This window comes from Struthio camelus, chromosome 5 (genome assembly GCF_040807025.1).
Source record: "Struthio camelus isolate bStrCam1 chromosome 5, bStrCam1.hap1, whole genome shotgun sequence".
Lineage (NCBI taxonomy): Eukaryota > Metazoa > Chordata > Aves > Struthioniformes > Struthionidae > Struthio > Struthio camelus.
The window spans coordinates 70,037,019-70,051,145 of NC_090946.1; the positions used below are offsets into that span (position 1 = coordinate 70,037,019).

At 41.6% G+C, this 14,127-nt stretch overlaps 1 protein-coding gene across 6 annotated transcripts in view; it reads left to right on the forward strand.

Moving 5' to 3' along the window:
• Positions 1–14,127, forward strand: part of EVL (Enah/Vasp-like) — a 153,495-nt gene that overhangs the window by 19,322 nt on the left and 120,046 nt on the right. The window contains exon 1 of one of the 6 annotated variants that reach the window (XM_068947019.1): positions 4,760–4,894. The exons of 2 other annotated variants lie outside the window; for them this stretch is intronic. In XM_068947019.1, the coding sequence (XP_068803120.1) occupies positions 4,860–4,894 (35 nt within the window). In that variant the 5' untranslated portion in view covers positions 4,760–4,859. Of the gene's footprint in view, positions 1–4,759; positions 4,895–5,164; positions 5,364–14,127 lie in introns of those variants that run through there. 3 more of the 6 variants (XM_068947013.1, XM_068947020.1, XM_068947015.1) reach the window with 3 other exon arrangements.

A 14,127-nucleotide genomic window follows, 5' to 3' on the forward strand; every position in this document is an offset into this window, starting at 1 on the left:
AGTGTGATGTTGTCCCAACTTTTCCTTGGATGGAAGCACAGCTCTAGTCACATCTCACCGCTGACATCTCCCACCTGCCAGCAAAGTAGCGTGGGCTACTGTGTGAAACTGTGCTCACGTGTGCGAGGCTCTTCCAGCGCCTGGGAGAAATCAAAACTTCTGTATGTTGTTATGGGAGCGAGCAAGTAGAATTCTGAAATTGCCAAGGCTTAAGCTTGATGTTGCTGTCAGAAGTTGTTTCTGAACAAAGAATTCCACAGTATATAATGAATAATTCCTTCATGCATTTACTCTGACATCTTTTGCATCAGTTATCAGGGGGAAAAAAAAAAACATTTTCTCTTGTTGCTGTTTGCTGTCTGCTGTGAACTTGCAGGCTCATTTCCAAGTGTTCAATAATTAACTAAAGCACTAGGACTTTACTGTTTTGTTAAAACTTCCTATTGAAGCAAAGGCAATAGAGATGTTAACGTGAAAGCAATGCAGTTAAGTTTTGGCAAATTCTATACCATTAGTCCCTCACAGTGGATTATCCTTATATATCCTGGGTGAAATTCTGGGCCATGATCAGATGAAGCTCTGACACTGTGTCTGTGTAAAATCCCCGCAAGCTAATAGCTCCTAAGACCTTCGTGCTGCGATCTTGCGTTGGAGTCTTATCAACAGCAGTGAGATTACATCTGGCAAACAGAAGCAGGAGTATAAAAGTCATAAAAGTTGGCCTTAAATGACAGGAAGTAGATAAGCGAAAAATTAAGTAGAGTGCAATGTTACAGGAAAATGCAATTGTTAATAGATGCACTCTTAATGTTTACTAAAGATGATGTCAAGTGCACTCTAATATTTTCCATGCAAGGATAACCTATAGCCTGGCAATATACTTGATAATGCGTCCCAAATTTAATAGGCATTAATATGTTCATCTGTGGGGGGGGAAGCTGCTTCGTTCATGTTTGCAGCTAAAAGTAGCAGCCAATATGTTGATATGTGATTCAAATGCTTATTAGATCTATGCCGCTTGATTCATTGAGAACTGCAAGAAATCAGGGTATTTCTGGTGGTATGTGAATACCTTTATTTGTATTCATGATTAAAGTATACACTCTTTTGTTTGTTTATATATGATGTATGCATGACACACAAATGCGCGTTCACTCCACACCAAATGGTGATAATCCAGGTCTAGTTTCAGCCTCCTGCTCCTTTCTTTTCCCACTTATTCCCCCACCACTTGGAAAAAGCCCAAATAACTGATTATGGCTAGCTTGAAGGAAGTTTCCAAATTCAGATCTATAGTTTCTTTATTTTCTCACAAGGTGTTATCCGTGTCTTCTGCTCAGTGTTCACACAGATTAAGATACTAATCGGCCAAGATGTAGGTATAAAATGCTATAGCTGTTATGTGAATTTTGAGGTAGCATAATTCATTATTGCTGCGGCAACATTTGTTTGCAGTATGATTCAAATTAAACTGTGCTGTACTGAAAAAGGTGTGGTTGACAATTGTTTATCTAGGAGTAAATAATACGCTACTGCTTTTTACTTTAAATTCATGCAGTCCTGCGCTTTTCCCTTGGCAGAGATTTTCTATGCTTTAAATAGTTTCTCATAAGCAAGCAAAACTCGGGGCAGGGGTACCTGCACCTTCCGTAAGCGTTAGAGTAAGGCAGATGGGGCTGTATTTGGAAAAACTTTCTGTTTCAGCACCGTGAGATGCTGTATGCTGGCCTGCACCTGGTACAGAGCGTCTATTAATAAAAATAACAGTAAAGCTGTGGAAGCAAATAACGGGCAAGACCTCACACCGGCCATCCTGTGGTCAGGCTGGGCCTCCAGGTTTGCAAAGCGTGAAGTGTACCCAGGCCAAAACTGGGAGGGAGAAAACTGATCTTTGTTGTGAATATACTGTCATATTTTAAAACTGTATCAATGAGGAGGGGACACTGCTAGGATTTCTTTGTGAAGGTTGACTTCTACCACAGTCAAAATAAAGATCACAGAATGAAGGGAGCAGTTTGAAATGAGGATAAAGAAATCATTCTTGTACATTGTAATTGTCTCAGTGTTTTAAGGCAATGTATATTAGAAATCCCATGGATGAAAATGGAAGACAGAGTCATCATTCCCTCCCTCCTTTCACAGCTGAAGGTTTGAGTCAGTACGGTTACCTCCAATACTGAACATGCCATTGCTCAGTAAACTATAGGGTACTGCCACTATTTCCATAATTTTTTCTGTACCTGAACAAACTAAGGTAGCCCTTCCCTCTTCTATTTCAATAAATCCTCTTAAATCTTATTTTCTTAAGACCAAGAATGACTTTTGAACTCAGAGAAAATCCTACTGAAAGGAGATTTTTCAGCATACTCTGGGATGCTGTCTGGGATTGCCCCATCTACACTGCACAAATGTTAGAGCTGCTGCAGATATATACTGGTCATATAGGTTCTTGTTGCCTCATTTCTCTTCTCTATTCCCCTTCTGTTTTCTTCCTCAGGAACTGAAGTGCACGCTGGATCTTTCTGTGCCGTTGAATTTTTCAAAGTGGTCTGAATATCACTTCAGCAAAACAACAATAACACAGCCTTAGTTACGGATGTTCCCTACGTTAGTGGCTTTTCCCTTGCTTCAGTAAGGGAATAAATGCTTACTTCATTAAAATATCTCAGTCTGTTAGTAACAGGATAATATCACGTAGCATCTGGCTAAGACTTTGGTGGAATCTCAGGTCAACAGAACCAACATGGATGTACTGAATACTAATAATACAAGCTATTATTCTTGGGGCAATTAATTTCTTGTGCAGAGGATTGACATAAGGCCTTTATATGCCATTTAAGTACTACCTGAGTGCAGAAACTGCACCATTTCCATCAGCCTTGTCCTGGATTGTCATGTTTCAAATCTTTAAGTATCCTTTGCTCCTTTGCCAAAACTTTCAGCAAGGGTTACCATTTCTGTCGCACAGTCTCACTCATTTGTTAGACTTTGTTTGTTTGTTAGCCTTAAAACTGCAAACTGTTAGCCAAAAGTAAGCTACTGAACTGCTTCTGTGGGAGCTCTCATTGCCACATCTATCTGGCGTTATGTCAGAAGGTGGGATGTGTTCCTTTGCTTCCCATTACATTACTTGTCCCCCCAAATTCATCTGTGTTTAGTCATTTTTTGGTTCCATGACATAATTCCATTCTGTGGTGAAGCATGGAACATGATTCTCTGCCTGGCGGTAAAATCAGTACAGGCTTTGATGAAAAAACAGCTCTTTCTTTTTGTATTGGGTTTTTGTTTCTGGTTGTGGTTTCTGAAGTACTTTCTGTCTCAGGGCATGAGAAATCGCAGCCTTTGATTAAAAAGTCATAAGGAGCTGCTACCATCTTATGACTTAATTAATAAGCCTCTGGAGAAATATTGCATCCAGTTTCAGTGCTGTGTGAAAATGGCAGACGATCAGTAACGTCTGGGCATTTATTTATGTATTTTGCCATTGCGTATGTTCATTAGACTTTTTAAAGTCGCTGCAAGGTCAGTTGGGTAATTGCACGCTGAACCGCGTTCCTGTGGACCATAAGGAATGGTGTTCTCAGATCTTACCATCTAATATGGGAGTCTTTGTAATTAATCAACCAGAAATGACACTAGACTTTCCCATGTTCTCCCACTGGCCCTAAACTTCCCCTCCCAGGTAAGGGGGTGAGGAGCCGATTTCCCAGGATTTGAACCTCCATTATTTCCAGCAGTCCTCTCCCTTCATCTGTTGTCCAGCTAGCAGCCAAGTGTCCGCGTCTCTTCTCGTTCTGCCTGGCCTGAGCTGGCATCCACGGTCCTCTCCTCTGTGAGGTGACTGCACACGGTTATGGCACAGATGCTGAGACTAATTCACTGAATATAAAACTGCACAATGAAATGTCCCTCTGTTTCTCCCGAACACGTTGTCAAGTTCAGCTGGCGCTGTTGAGAGGCTTGGTGAAGTCTCCTGGTGGGTAGGGTGCATCCTGGTGGGTAGGGTGCATACTGTTCGTAGCAAATGGGTAATGGCAGTCTCCAAGCCTATGTTTCTTAGGTGTCCAAAATTTCCACTGAGGGCAAGTGGCTTGCCATAGGGAAGACGAAGTCTGGCTCCTAGTGTTTTTGCTCCCCGCAAGCTGCGCTCCTTGAGATAGGGTCTGTTAAGCTGCTGGGCCACGATGTTTCGGAGGGGCAGATGCTTTGTCCGCTGAGGTATTTTAGGAATGTGCCCTGCGCGCTTCATTTGGGGCACTCCAAGTATAGTAGGTGTAAACCTCATCCTCGTAACCCAAGGGCAGCTGTTAAGTCCCGTCTCTTCCCATTTGCCACTTGGGCTGTGGCAGCGTCCATCTCTGTGCCGTGATCCGTGTAGTCATCCTGAGGCGTGAAGGATGGTGAGTTTTGCTCACGGGTGCAAGAATCGCCTGCTCGTTTGAACCTGCCTGGCTTTAACCCGGGCACTGCCCGCGCTGTTGCCGTGGAGATTGCGTGTCCCTGTTGCTAGGCAGCTGGAGCATCTTTAGTTACAGGCTGCAATGCCATGAAATTCTCAACTTTCCTCATTCCCGTTTTCCTTCTTTCATTTTGAAAATGGGGCTGTTCTGGCTCTTATCCCACTTCATTCAGTTGCTCTGATGCGGTTTGTCAGTGTTAACCCTATAAAACCTAAGACGCGCTCGTGGTATTGTAAATAGGATTTATGGCAGAGAGTACGGGGCTGAAGGAGTTAAGGTGGTTAGGAACAGACTACAGAAGGGATGATTTCTAGTAGATAAACTACTTAAAATGGTCTGGCATTCATGGCAGTGGAGGTTTGTGGCTGTAATCTTTTGTTGCATCATTGATGGGTTTATATGAATAAAAACACAGACCATAATATCACTACAAGGTAAGAAAATCAGCTTGAATTGGCCTAATTAATCTCCTCAGTTACAATATATGCTTGTTTTCCTTTTGTCCTCTGATTGTGTTTTCTGATTTTGATGTAGCATGCGAACAATAATTTAGCTATTGAGCCTGTCTGGTACCGTATTTGACTTATTTGGCTTGAATAATAAAGATATCAGCCTGTATTCTTGGAGTATACTGCATTAATCAGACTTGCTGGAATGATCACATGGTACTCTATCGCCTTTCCCTGGTAGCTGCTGCTTGTCAGCAGCTGGCTGAGCTGTAGGCTGCAGGCCAGTATCTGCATACCCTTTCTCTTCAGAATATTTCCAATATACTCGTGTCTTCAGTATGCGTTTTGCTGCAGTTTGACAAACTAAATGGTCCTCCTGCACGTTAAGAAGATTCTTTTAAATTTCAGAGCATTTGTCTAGTTACTAGGCCATGTATGCATTTGAAGAATTCAGGTAGGCTCTCTGTTTTATACATCAGTGTGCTCGGGTTTTGTTCTCGCAAGGTTTTTGCTGTGTAATGTCAGTAAGCTCTACAGTTAGTTCTTCGATGTGCAAATATTTCTTGCATTTTAAAATCTCTACCCTGTGCATGGGGAAAAGTGCTTGAAGGGTAAGATGCAGGTAGACGGTAGCTAACCGCATGATGAAGTGAGAAGCTGGGTAATTGATTATATCTCTCACAAATTTCATAGCCGTGCAGCCAGGAGCAGCAAGTACAGTGCAGTTATAAATATAAAACAGAAACTGTTCTGTTTAAAAGGGTCTTTGCTATTTTTGGTTCCTGAGAATATGACAGATGCTCTTTTAGATTGAATACTGATTATGACAGAGAAGAAAAAAATGATGCTTGGATTATATACAGAATTAGGTTTTATGCTGCTGCAGAGTATACATGCCTGTTTTTCATAATCTTGTCGCTGCAGAATTCCGTATGAATTATTTAAAATAACAATATGGTTAAGTTGGTTGGGTTTGGTTTGGTGTCTGAAAATATTTGAACTACCGAGATTGTTAGCGTATGAAATTAGCACTTTTCATTTAATATTGGTTCTGCTCAGTATTGCCTCTGCCCCCTCTCCTCCTCCATCCTCACCCCCAATATAACTCTGGCCTTAGGCGAGTACTGAGGTCTCTTAAAACTGTAAGAGATTTTTGAAGACATGAAACAATTTCTGCCCTCACTAACATAGCTCATTATTTTATCTAGTCTGTATTTGACTTTAAAATTTTCCAACCAGTAGTTGGGGGAGGTAGGGTCCACTTTGTTGTTGTTGTTGTTCTGCTTAGTGTACTCAGTTTCTCATAACCCACGTTTTAAAATTGTCCAGATAAAATGGTGACAACATTGTAGCAACATTAGAGATCCCATCATGGTATGTTTGTCTGTCTGTATGTGATCATTGTAATATATCTTAAAAATACCTATTTTTTGATTCAAAAAGAGGTTGTTTGACTGAGTATGCGACTAGACGAGAGGATGAATTGGCTTTGCATACCCCATGAGCATTCTGTACCAAATATTTTAAAATTAAACTTTAGAGCATGAGATGAAATATAAATAACATTATTTCTGTCTTTTGTCGGAGGATTTAACGTATTGGCGATTTGTTTTATGTTTTGCTGATCAATTCTATCTGGAAGTGAGCAGTTAGGTTCAAGGCAGTAAGAGCACCAACAGGCACTCCCCCCGCAAATGTCCTGATTCCAGACATGAATGACGAAGAGAGAGAGCCTAACAGCGAATACTTCTCCTGTTGTGAAATGCAGTGTGATGCTGTCTCAGTGAAAAGATTTTACTGGAAGACCAGATAATGCTGTGTAACTGCAGCTGTCACAGGGTTGTCAAGAGATGCTCCAAATCTTGACATAGCTGATTGTTGGCAGCCAACTGAGCTGCAAATGGGCCCAAAACTTACTGTGCCACTTACTATGCCCACGTCGTGATTTGTATTTCGCCAAGGGGATTGGGTGATATTATTAATAGAATGAAATTCTCAATAAATCTGCACTAGAAATACATATGTTTTTTAAATTCTGTTTTAAAAGCTTTAGCTGTCTTTCAGTGGCATTCCTAGATGTCTTGGGCCAGGAAGATGCTTACCTACTTTTACAGCAAGGATGGTCAAATGCTGATTACACGCCCACTACGCTTATTAAATTCCTCATCTTCTTCTCTTGGACTTGCTTTGAAAATAGTATTAACATTCTGCGTGCAGACGGCTAGACCTTTGTTTTTTTTAAATCTTCCACGCTGCTAGGGCTGTGGTTTCCGTGTAGCAGCATTTAAATGGCATTTATTTTATTAGGCATTTCAGTAGCGTTTTGTTAAGGTTGCATCTACATGTTGATGGAGGTTTTTTAAGGTATGATTATTGTCATGCCTGTGGCTATATTACATTTTGATGGGATCAAAGCATATCTTGAAAGATTAATAAAAAAGAAGTTGTGGTTGCGCAGCTGGGTAGGAGACGTGCTCCCGTGAACTCCTGGGAGCCGAGTGGGTGAATCGGTAGACGGCACTCTCCTCGGGACTAACGACCTCGGGTGCAAAGAGGCCCCATGCTCTTCGCTGGTGCACATTTTTTTATGTGCACGTAAACCATAAACTCGCCCTCCCCAGCAGCCCGAGCGTGACTGCAGATGGGTGCTTGCTGCAAGTTGCCGAAGCACCAGCTGTTTCTGTCTTTTGGTGTCCCCGCACGGCTCGGGTAGGTGCGTACCTCACCGCGGAGGGGCTCAGACCCACCGGTGTCCCCTCGCGCCGTTGCGTGCACGCACACCGAGTTGTCATTTATATACGCGCTACTTTGTGAGACTCCCCGTGGGGGCGGCGGGCCCTGGCCCGGTACCGAGCACCATCCTCGCGGACCGTCTGCCCCAGTTCCCTCTGTGGTTTCAGTTTGATAAAGCCACTTCCCTGGCTAAGTGGTGGGGGGTGCTTTTGTGACCTCTTAAACAGCCGCTGGGCCTCCCCGCAGGCTGGATGAAGTGATCCCAGTGTGTCGTTTGTGAAACGCATATTTGTTGAGCGCTTTGGGATGAAATATAACCGTGGTGGTTCCTGGGTGAATGAGCAGAAACTTCAGCAGCAGAAAAAATCTGGGGGCCGATCCCCTGAATGGTCTCATAGCGCCTTGCATCAGCCGAACGCTGTTTATGTTCCTGTTGTTGGGAAGAAACTAATATCCCCTAAACAGCTTCGATAGCTTTTAAAGTGCGGGTTAAAGGCACTAAACCCATTCTGTTTATATAAGCTGCTGGTTTATACAAGATGCCCATTGGGTCCATTTTCTTACTGATGTTCTTCACTGTCTTCATAGAAATGCCCAAGCTCGTGTGTATTTTGCTTGTAATTGGAGGTAACTGTTGGGTACATTTTTGGGACCTTCTGCTCACCTCACTGTCACAGGGCCACTTTACACCTGAAACTAGCAGGAGGGGTTGTAGATCTGGCCGCAAATGGTACCTCGCATTTCCTATGTTCAGTTCAGATTTAGCTCCCTAGCAGCAGAACACCAATGCAATTTTTTTTTTCTTTTCATGCCATGTCTTTATCTTTGTGGGATATTACTTAGGATGCTTCACAGTGAGCTAGTGTCTATTTCTGATACACCACCCACCATGGCCTCTCAGTATTTTTAACTGCATCTTCTGAGCAAAACTAAGAGCACTACAAAGAGGAAAATAAGTGTCTCAGAGTAGCTGGTTATGAACAGAGGAAACAAAAATCCACTGATGAAGGGAAAGCAAAGCTCAAAATGTGTTTCAGTACAGAAATTCTGGTTTCCTATTGTGCGTGGAGAACATCTCACTGGATGATCTCAAAACCAGCAGCAGCAGTGACTAGCTGTAGTGACCGGCTGTTCCCCTGTATACGCACAAATGAGGCACTGAGCTTTTATTTATGAGCATTTCAAAACTGAGTTCAACTGCAGAACGGGAATCGAACCCAGGAATCCTGACTCGTAAGCCGCTCCTTTTACTGCTGTCAAATTAAAAAGTAAATACCATAAAGCAGTGAAGAGTTCAGTTTGTAGTATCGTTCTGCGAAAACAGATTCCGGCAGCAGGTAGAGGGGGGATGCCTCCTCTGACTTTTGGCTGCAGTATTTATCACGTTTCTGCCAACAGCTCAAATAAATACCTCAAATAAATATAGGTGGCAAGTTTATTAAAAAATAATAATAAAGGATGAGCAATATCATTTTGTTAAGGTGGACATGATATTAAAACCTGAGGTGAAGGCAGATGGCTTTTCCTGCCCCCTTCCCCAAAGAAATTGCAACATCATCTGTGGAAGGGAAAAAGGCTGGTACCTTGAAGGGGTGCAGGCCAACCTTTTGTGGCTCGTCCTGCCGAAAATTCGTAAGAAGGAGACCCTCTTAAGTAGTCCTGATTTGCAAAAGTGCAATCGTTGTTTGAAAAGCCAAGTAACTTCAGGCAGCCATAGGTGAGGACCTTGAAGTGATTTTGCTTGTGTTGTGAATTGCTCTTTGAAAAAATAAGGTCTGCTTTTCTTTTCTGCAAGAAATATGATCATATTGATGAGCAAGAATCAGCAGAAGAGCTGCCGAAGGAGTATTTCAATAGCTGCAAGAGTGTAGCTTTTGTGCAGAGAGGTAATGGGACTGCTGCACTACCGAAAAGTGGAAGAAATCATTGTTCTGAATCTGCGACTTTGACCTCTCAGGTTAGATGGAGCAGCTAGTGAAAAATACATCAAATAGTGTAGTTAGTCCTTTCTGACAAGAGTGAAAAAGAATCAAAACGTAATTGTCATTGAAGTCAAAAGGTGTTAAAAACAAAAGGAGCAAAAAATAGAGAATAACCCAGGGTTTATGGGACTGGACGGCATTTTGTCCGAACGTAATTGTTGGCGGTATCTCAGCCCTTTCTAACCTGCACTGCTGAACTAACTGATTCATGTAGCATGTTCAAAATATCCTTTAGATGTGTAATACCTAAGTACAACAAACAATTTGTGAACCAGAAAGCGTTAAGTGGGCAGTTCAGCTTCAGCAGGCAAGTAAAGCTGCAGGCCGGCCAACTCCCTGCTTGCTGAGCACTTGCTCCTCCTCGGACTATTTCTTCCAACAGACCCGCTAGTTACATTCCTGTCTTTGGTCCTTATGTGAATAGAAGGAAATTGAATGCAAAACTTGATAAAAATACATTGTCGAGACAGAAGCTTTTGATTACATGCAGGAATTGGCAGATCTCGTTGTTCAAGTTGCAAATGCAAATAGTCCATATGATGCCTCTCATCAGAGAAGCAGCATGTGCCTGGAGGGGCCAAGTTACAGTTGCTGTAAGATCCGTAATACCTTTTGCATCTTTATTCAGTTAAGAGTTCACCCTTAATTTTGGGACCACGAGGCCAAATTCTGTTGGCTTGTTGTGAACCAAACTTGCACTAAATCAAAAAAGAAGAAAAGGAGTCAATTAGGGTGTTTTTTGTTGTTTTTGCTTGTCAGTTTGTTTTTGCTGAAGGGAGCTGCCTGAAATCTGACCCTTTGATATTTGAAATTGATTTTAAATAGATGATTTTTGGACAGTTGTTATTTATCCACACAAAGCATAAACCCTGAGGAAATGTTGCTTTATACAGCAGATTGAATCACATGTTTTTGCTGACATATTTTTTCCTTGCGAGAACTGACACTGCGGTTGCCACGTATTTCATTGGTTTAGCACTGATACATTTGAAGGGAAGGAGAGGCATACTTCTAAGGAAGTAATGCAAGAATAGAGTTGCTGGAAATGAAGATAAGCACACACTATTCTCATAATTGCTATGTTATAATATTTCTACTGAAGAGAGAAATATCTCGAGACTCTTTGTTGAAGATTGGGGGGTTATATTTGGCCAGATTTAAGAGGAAAATATTCTAGTGCCTGGGGGTGGGTATAGCTTTATCCTAGATAAACATGTGAAAGTAAATTTATCCCAGGATATTTGTTGGATTAGAAGAGCTTCAGTGTATATGTTAGGAGGTAAATTCCAGTCACTTTAAAAGCAATGTAAATTGTGTGTGTGTGTGCGTGTGCGTGTGTGTGTGTGTGTGCGCGTGTGTGTCTGTGTGTGTGTGTGCGTGTGTGTCTGTGTGTTTGTGTGTGTGTGTGTGTGTGTGTGTGTGTGTGTGTATTTAGTGCCTGAAATATGGAGCTGCCTGTGGAGGTATGCTGTCCTCCCATCTTCCCCTGCTCCAACTGTAAACGCTACATAGCGACTGTCTCACTGATGCCAAAAACTTGGAGCTACCTGTGATCTGCTGCAGTATAGTTAATTTCTAAAAGCAAGACATTTCCCCTCTGTTAAGTTTGACAACCTGATTTTTTTGCATTCTTCTTTTTTTTTCTCCTCTGTCATCTCCTATGCATTTGGTTTTTTAGCCATCCTTGTAGCAATATCCACAAACAAGAAGTGGCTGCTGCTGTTCAACTGGGACCCAGACACACTTTTCAGAGCTGAAACTAGTTGTGCATGGAAATTGTTGTCAGTCTTTAAAATGAAAACAAATGAACAAGTATGAATGGCATCTTTAATGAACAGAATTAACTTAATGATAATTTTTAAATCAACCTATGGACATCCTAGGAGAAAGTCATTCTCAGTCCAGCCTGCCTCCACCTAGTCTCAAATGTAAAGTCTTTGATGAATCTTTGATTCCTGCAGAATACCGCCCTGGACATAGGAGCAGGGATCTGGGTACGGAGCAGGACGGCATGGCCTGTGCCTCTGTCTTTTTGCACGGGAGGGAACTTAGGACCTTGCAATACCTGCTACCCCATCCTCAAGGCACTATATTAATCAACGAGAGGTGAAGAAAAATATGATGTCCATGGGATAAAAAAGAAAACGGCTAACCAGGCAGGGAATACTTCAGAAGCACTTTTCATCTGAGGACCTCAAGGTGCTTTTAAAGAATGAGCTTTACATTCTCCTATTGCAACTTTGTGTGGAAACAGGCAGAAACTCAGGGAGGTTGCTTCCTGCCATTGCTACACGAGAGGCTGCATCCGGAAATCGATCCCAAGCCCTCCTTAGTTGAAAGAGTTTTGTAAACCTGTGACTTGTATCCTTGGAGACTTTCTGGGTAAGGTGTGAGTCCATTCAGTTATCCCAGCTTGGGAACATACAACCTTTAGTGTTTTAGATCACCTGTCTGTAGAAAGAAGTTGAGAAAGCCATGATTTAATTGGCTCATGCAAACCTTGGTGAAGGTTTGTTAAAGCACACGAGAAAAGGTATAAGGAGTAGACAACAGTTGGAAAATCAAAGTTTAAAACGAAACAATGGAGCTTTTTCATATTAATATGCTGCAGTGTTCGCTCAGAAGATTTCACAGAATTAAAATCAAATGGTTAGAGTTTCTTCCCTTTAAGGTTTTATCGGTACTTATAGATTAGTAGCTGAGCAGCAGCTGGAGAGCTTCTTCACACCAACCAGGGACAACCTGTGTTTAGTTTCGTGCTGGGGACTGCATAGCCTCCAAGCACAGCTGGGCTTGTCTCCTTCAGAAGCCACTGCTTCCTTCTAGTGGTGACCTCTTTGGCTCAGGTAACGTTATCAGAAGAAAATGTTATCCATTGGGTATTTTCAGTGCTACCTCTCAAAACATCAGGAAATAGAGATAACAGCTCCTCAAAGCAGTGAGAGAAAGCTGACACTTCAGCTCTTTTTGTTGCAGCTGGTGTAGCGAAAGGGAAGGCAAAGAGAACGAAAAGTCTGTAAAATATCCAGTTTCTTTCCATTTAGGTGCAATGAGAGCAAAATTGTACTGTGAAGAAGAAATGGCTTGGGTGAGGGGAGCACTGAGAAAAACTGTCTCAGGTGATAGTTGCAGGTAGTAAATGGTGTTAATACTGCAGTGTGCCATGAAGTTTGTGAGTTAATGGCTTAGAAGAGATGATGGTTAGGCCTGACTCAAGGATGATGGCTCTGTTTCATGAAAGCAGAGCTGAGGGTTTGAATCTGAAACAGGATGAGAATAAAACTTTTCTGACTTTTCTTTTGTGAAGGTACATACTTGGAGACTTCTCCGTTTTTAGAAACTGCAGTACAAATGTTTTGATTTGGACTGGCCCTTTAGTTTGGTGTCTTAATACTGGTTCTGGATATGAGACTTAAATTTAAGTTCTACCTTGCCTGATTCCAGATAATTTGGGATGAAACACTATTCTTAAAATCACACAGACCTTGGTTTTAAGTCTGGGTCTTCCCACATCCTAGCCAAGTGTCTTAGGCTTTTAGCTACAGAGTATGAGAGATTGTGCTGTCTTAATTGAAAACCAATGTATTTCCATAAAACATGCTACTGTAGTATACTGTTGTAGCAGTCACGGTCTAAGGATATAAGAGAGACAGTATTTGAAGGGAGAGGGAGTATCTTTTATTAAACTGGCTAGTATAGTTGGAGAAAGCAGACAAATTTATGGTTACACGAGTCTTTTTACAGATCTGAAACAGACATTTCCAACAAAGGAGCTAAGAAAATACCAAAACCATTCAGAAGAAGGATAATTTTCTAAAGTAAAATTCCTACTTTTCCTTTCATCAAAGTATCGATTCTTAGCAATGTTGTAAGGCCCAGGACTAATTTCACATTCAATTTGTCTGTGGGAGAGAAGGAAAAGAGGAAAAAAAAATCATACTTGAAGGGAGTAAAAGGAGAAAAAGGCAGATAAAAAGTTAAGAAAAGAGGTGACTGAAACTTTTGGTTCAGACCTGAAGAGGGTTTTTTTTATTTAAAAGCTTGTCCGTTTTTTCTGACTATATGAGTTGATGTGGTAAAAGAAATATTCCTGCAAACCTTGCCTCCACAAAACGTCTTTGCTTGATGAGACAGCACTTTCTGATGATGTTGCATGCGAACTGCATTTTATGTAGTTAACACAGTTCTGTCCAGCTATCACATCTTTGCGTGGTTTGGCCAGGGGCTGTTTCTTGTAAACTTGGGTTAAAATGCCAGTTAACAGATAAAGCCTCTTTTTGATATGCATTGCAAATTGTATGAGATCAAAATGGCATTCTTCTTTTAAATGGGGAGGTGAAATCTAAGGATCGTATTTCAAAAATACAAGAAAAATTCGTTTTACCTGGATCAGATTTTCCCAAGTGTTGAGTGTGTAGCTACTCTTAATTATTCTAGGGAGGAGGGCATGGCGGATGCTTTTTACTAAGAAATTTGGCCTTTGTATTTAAATATGTGGAACGT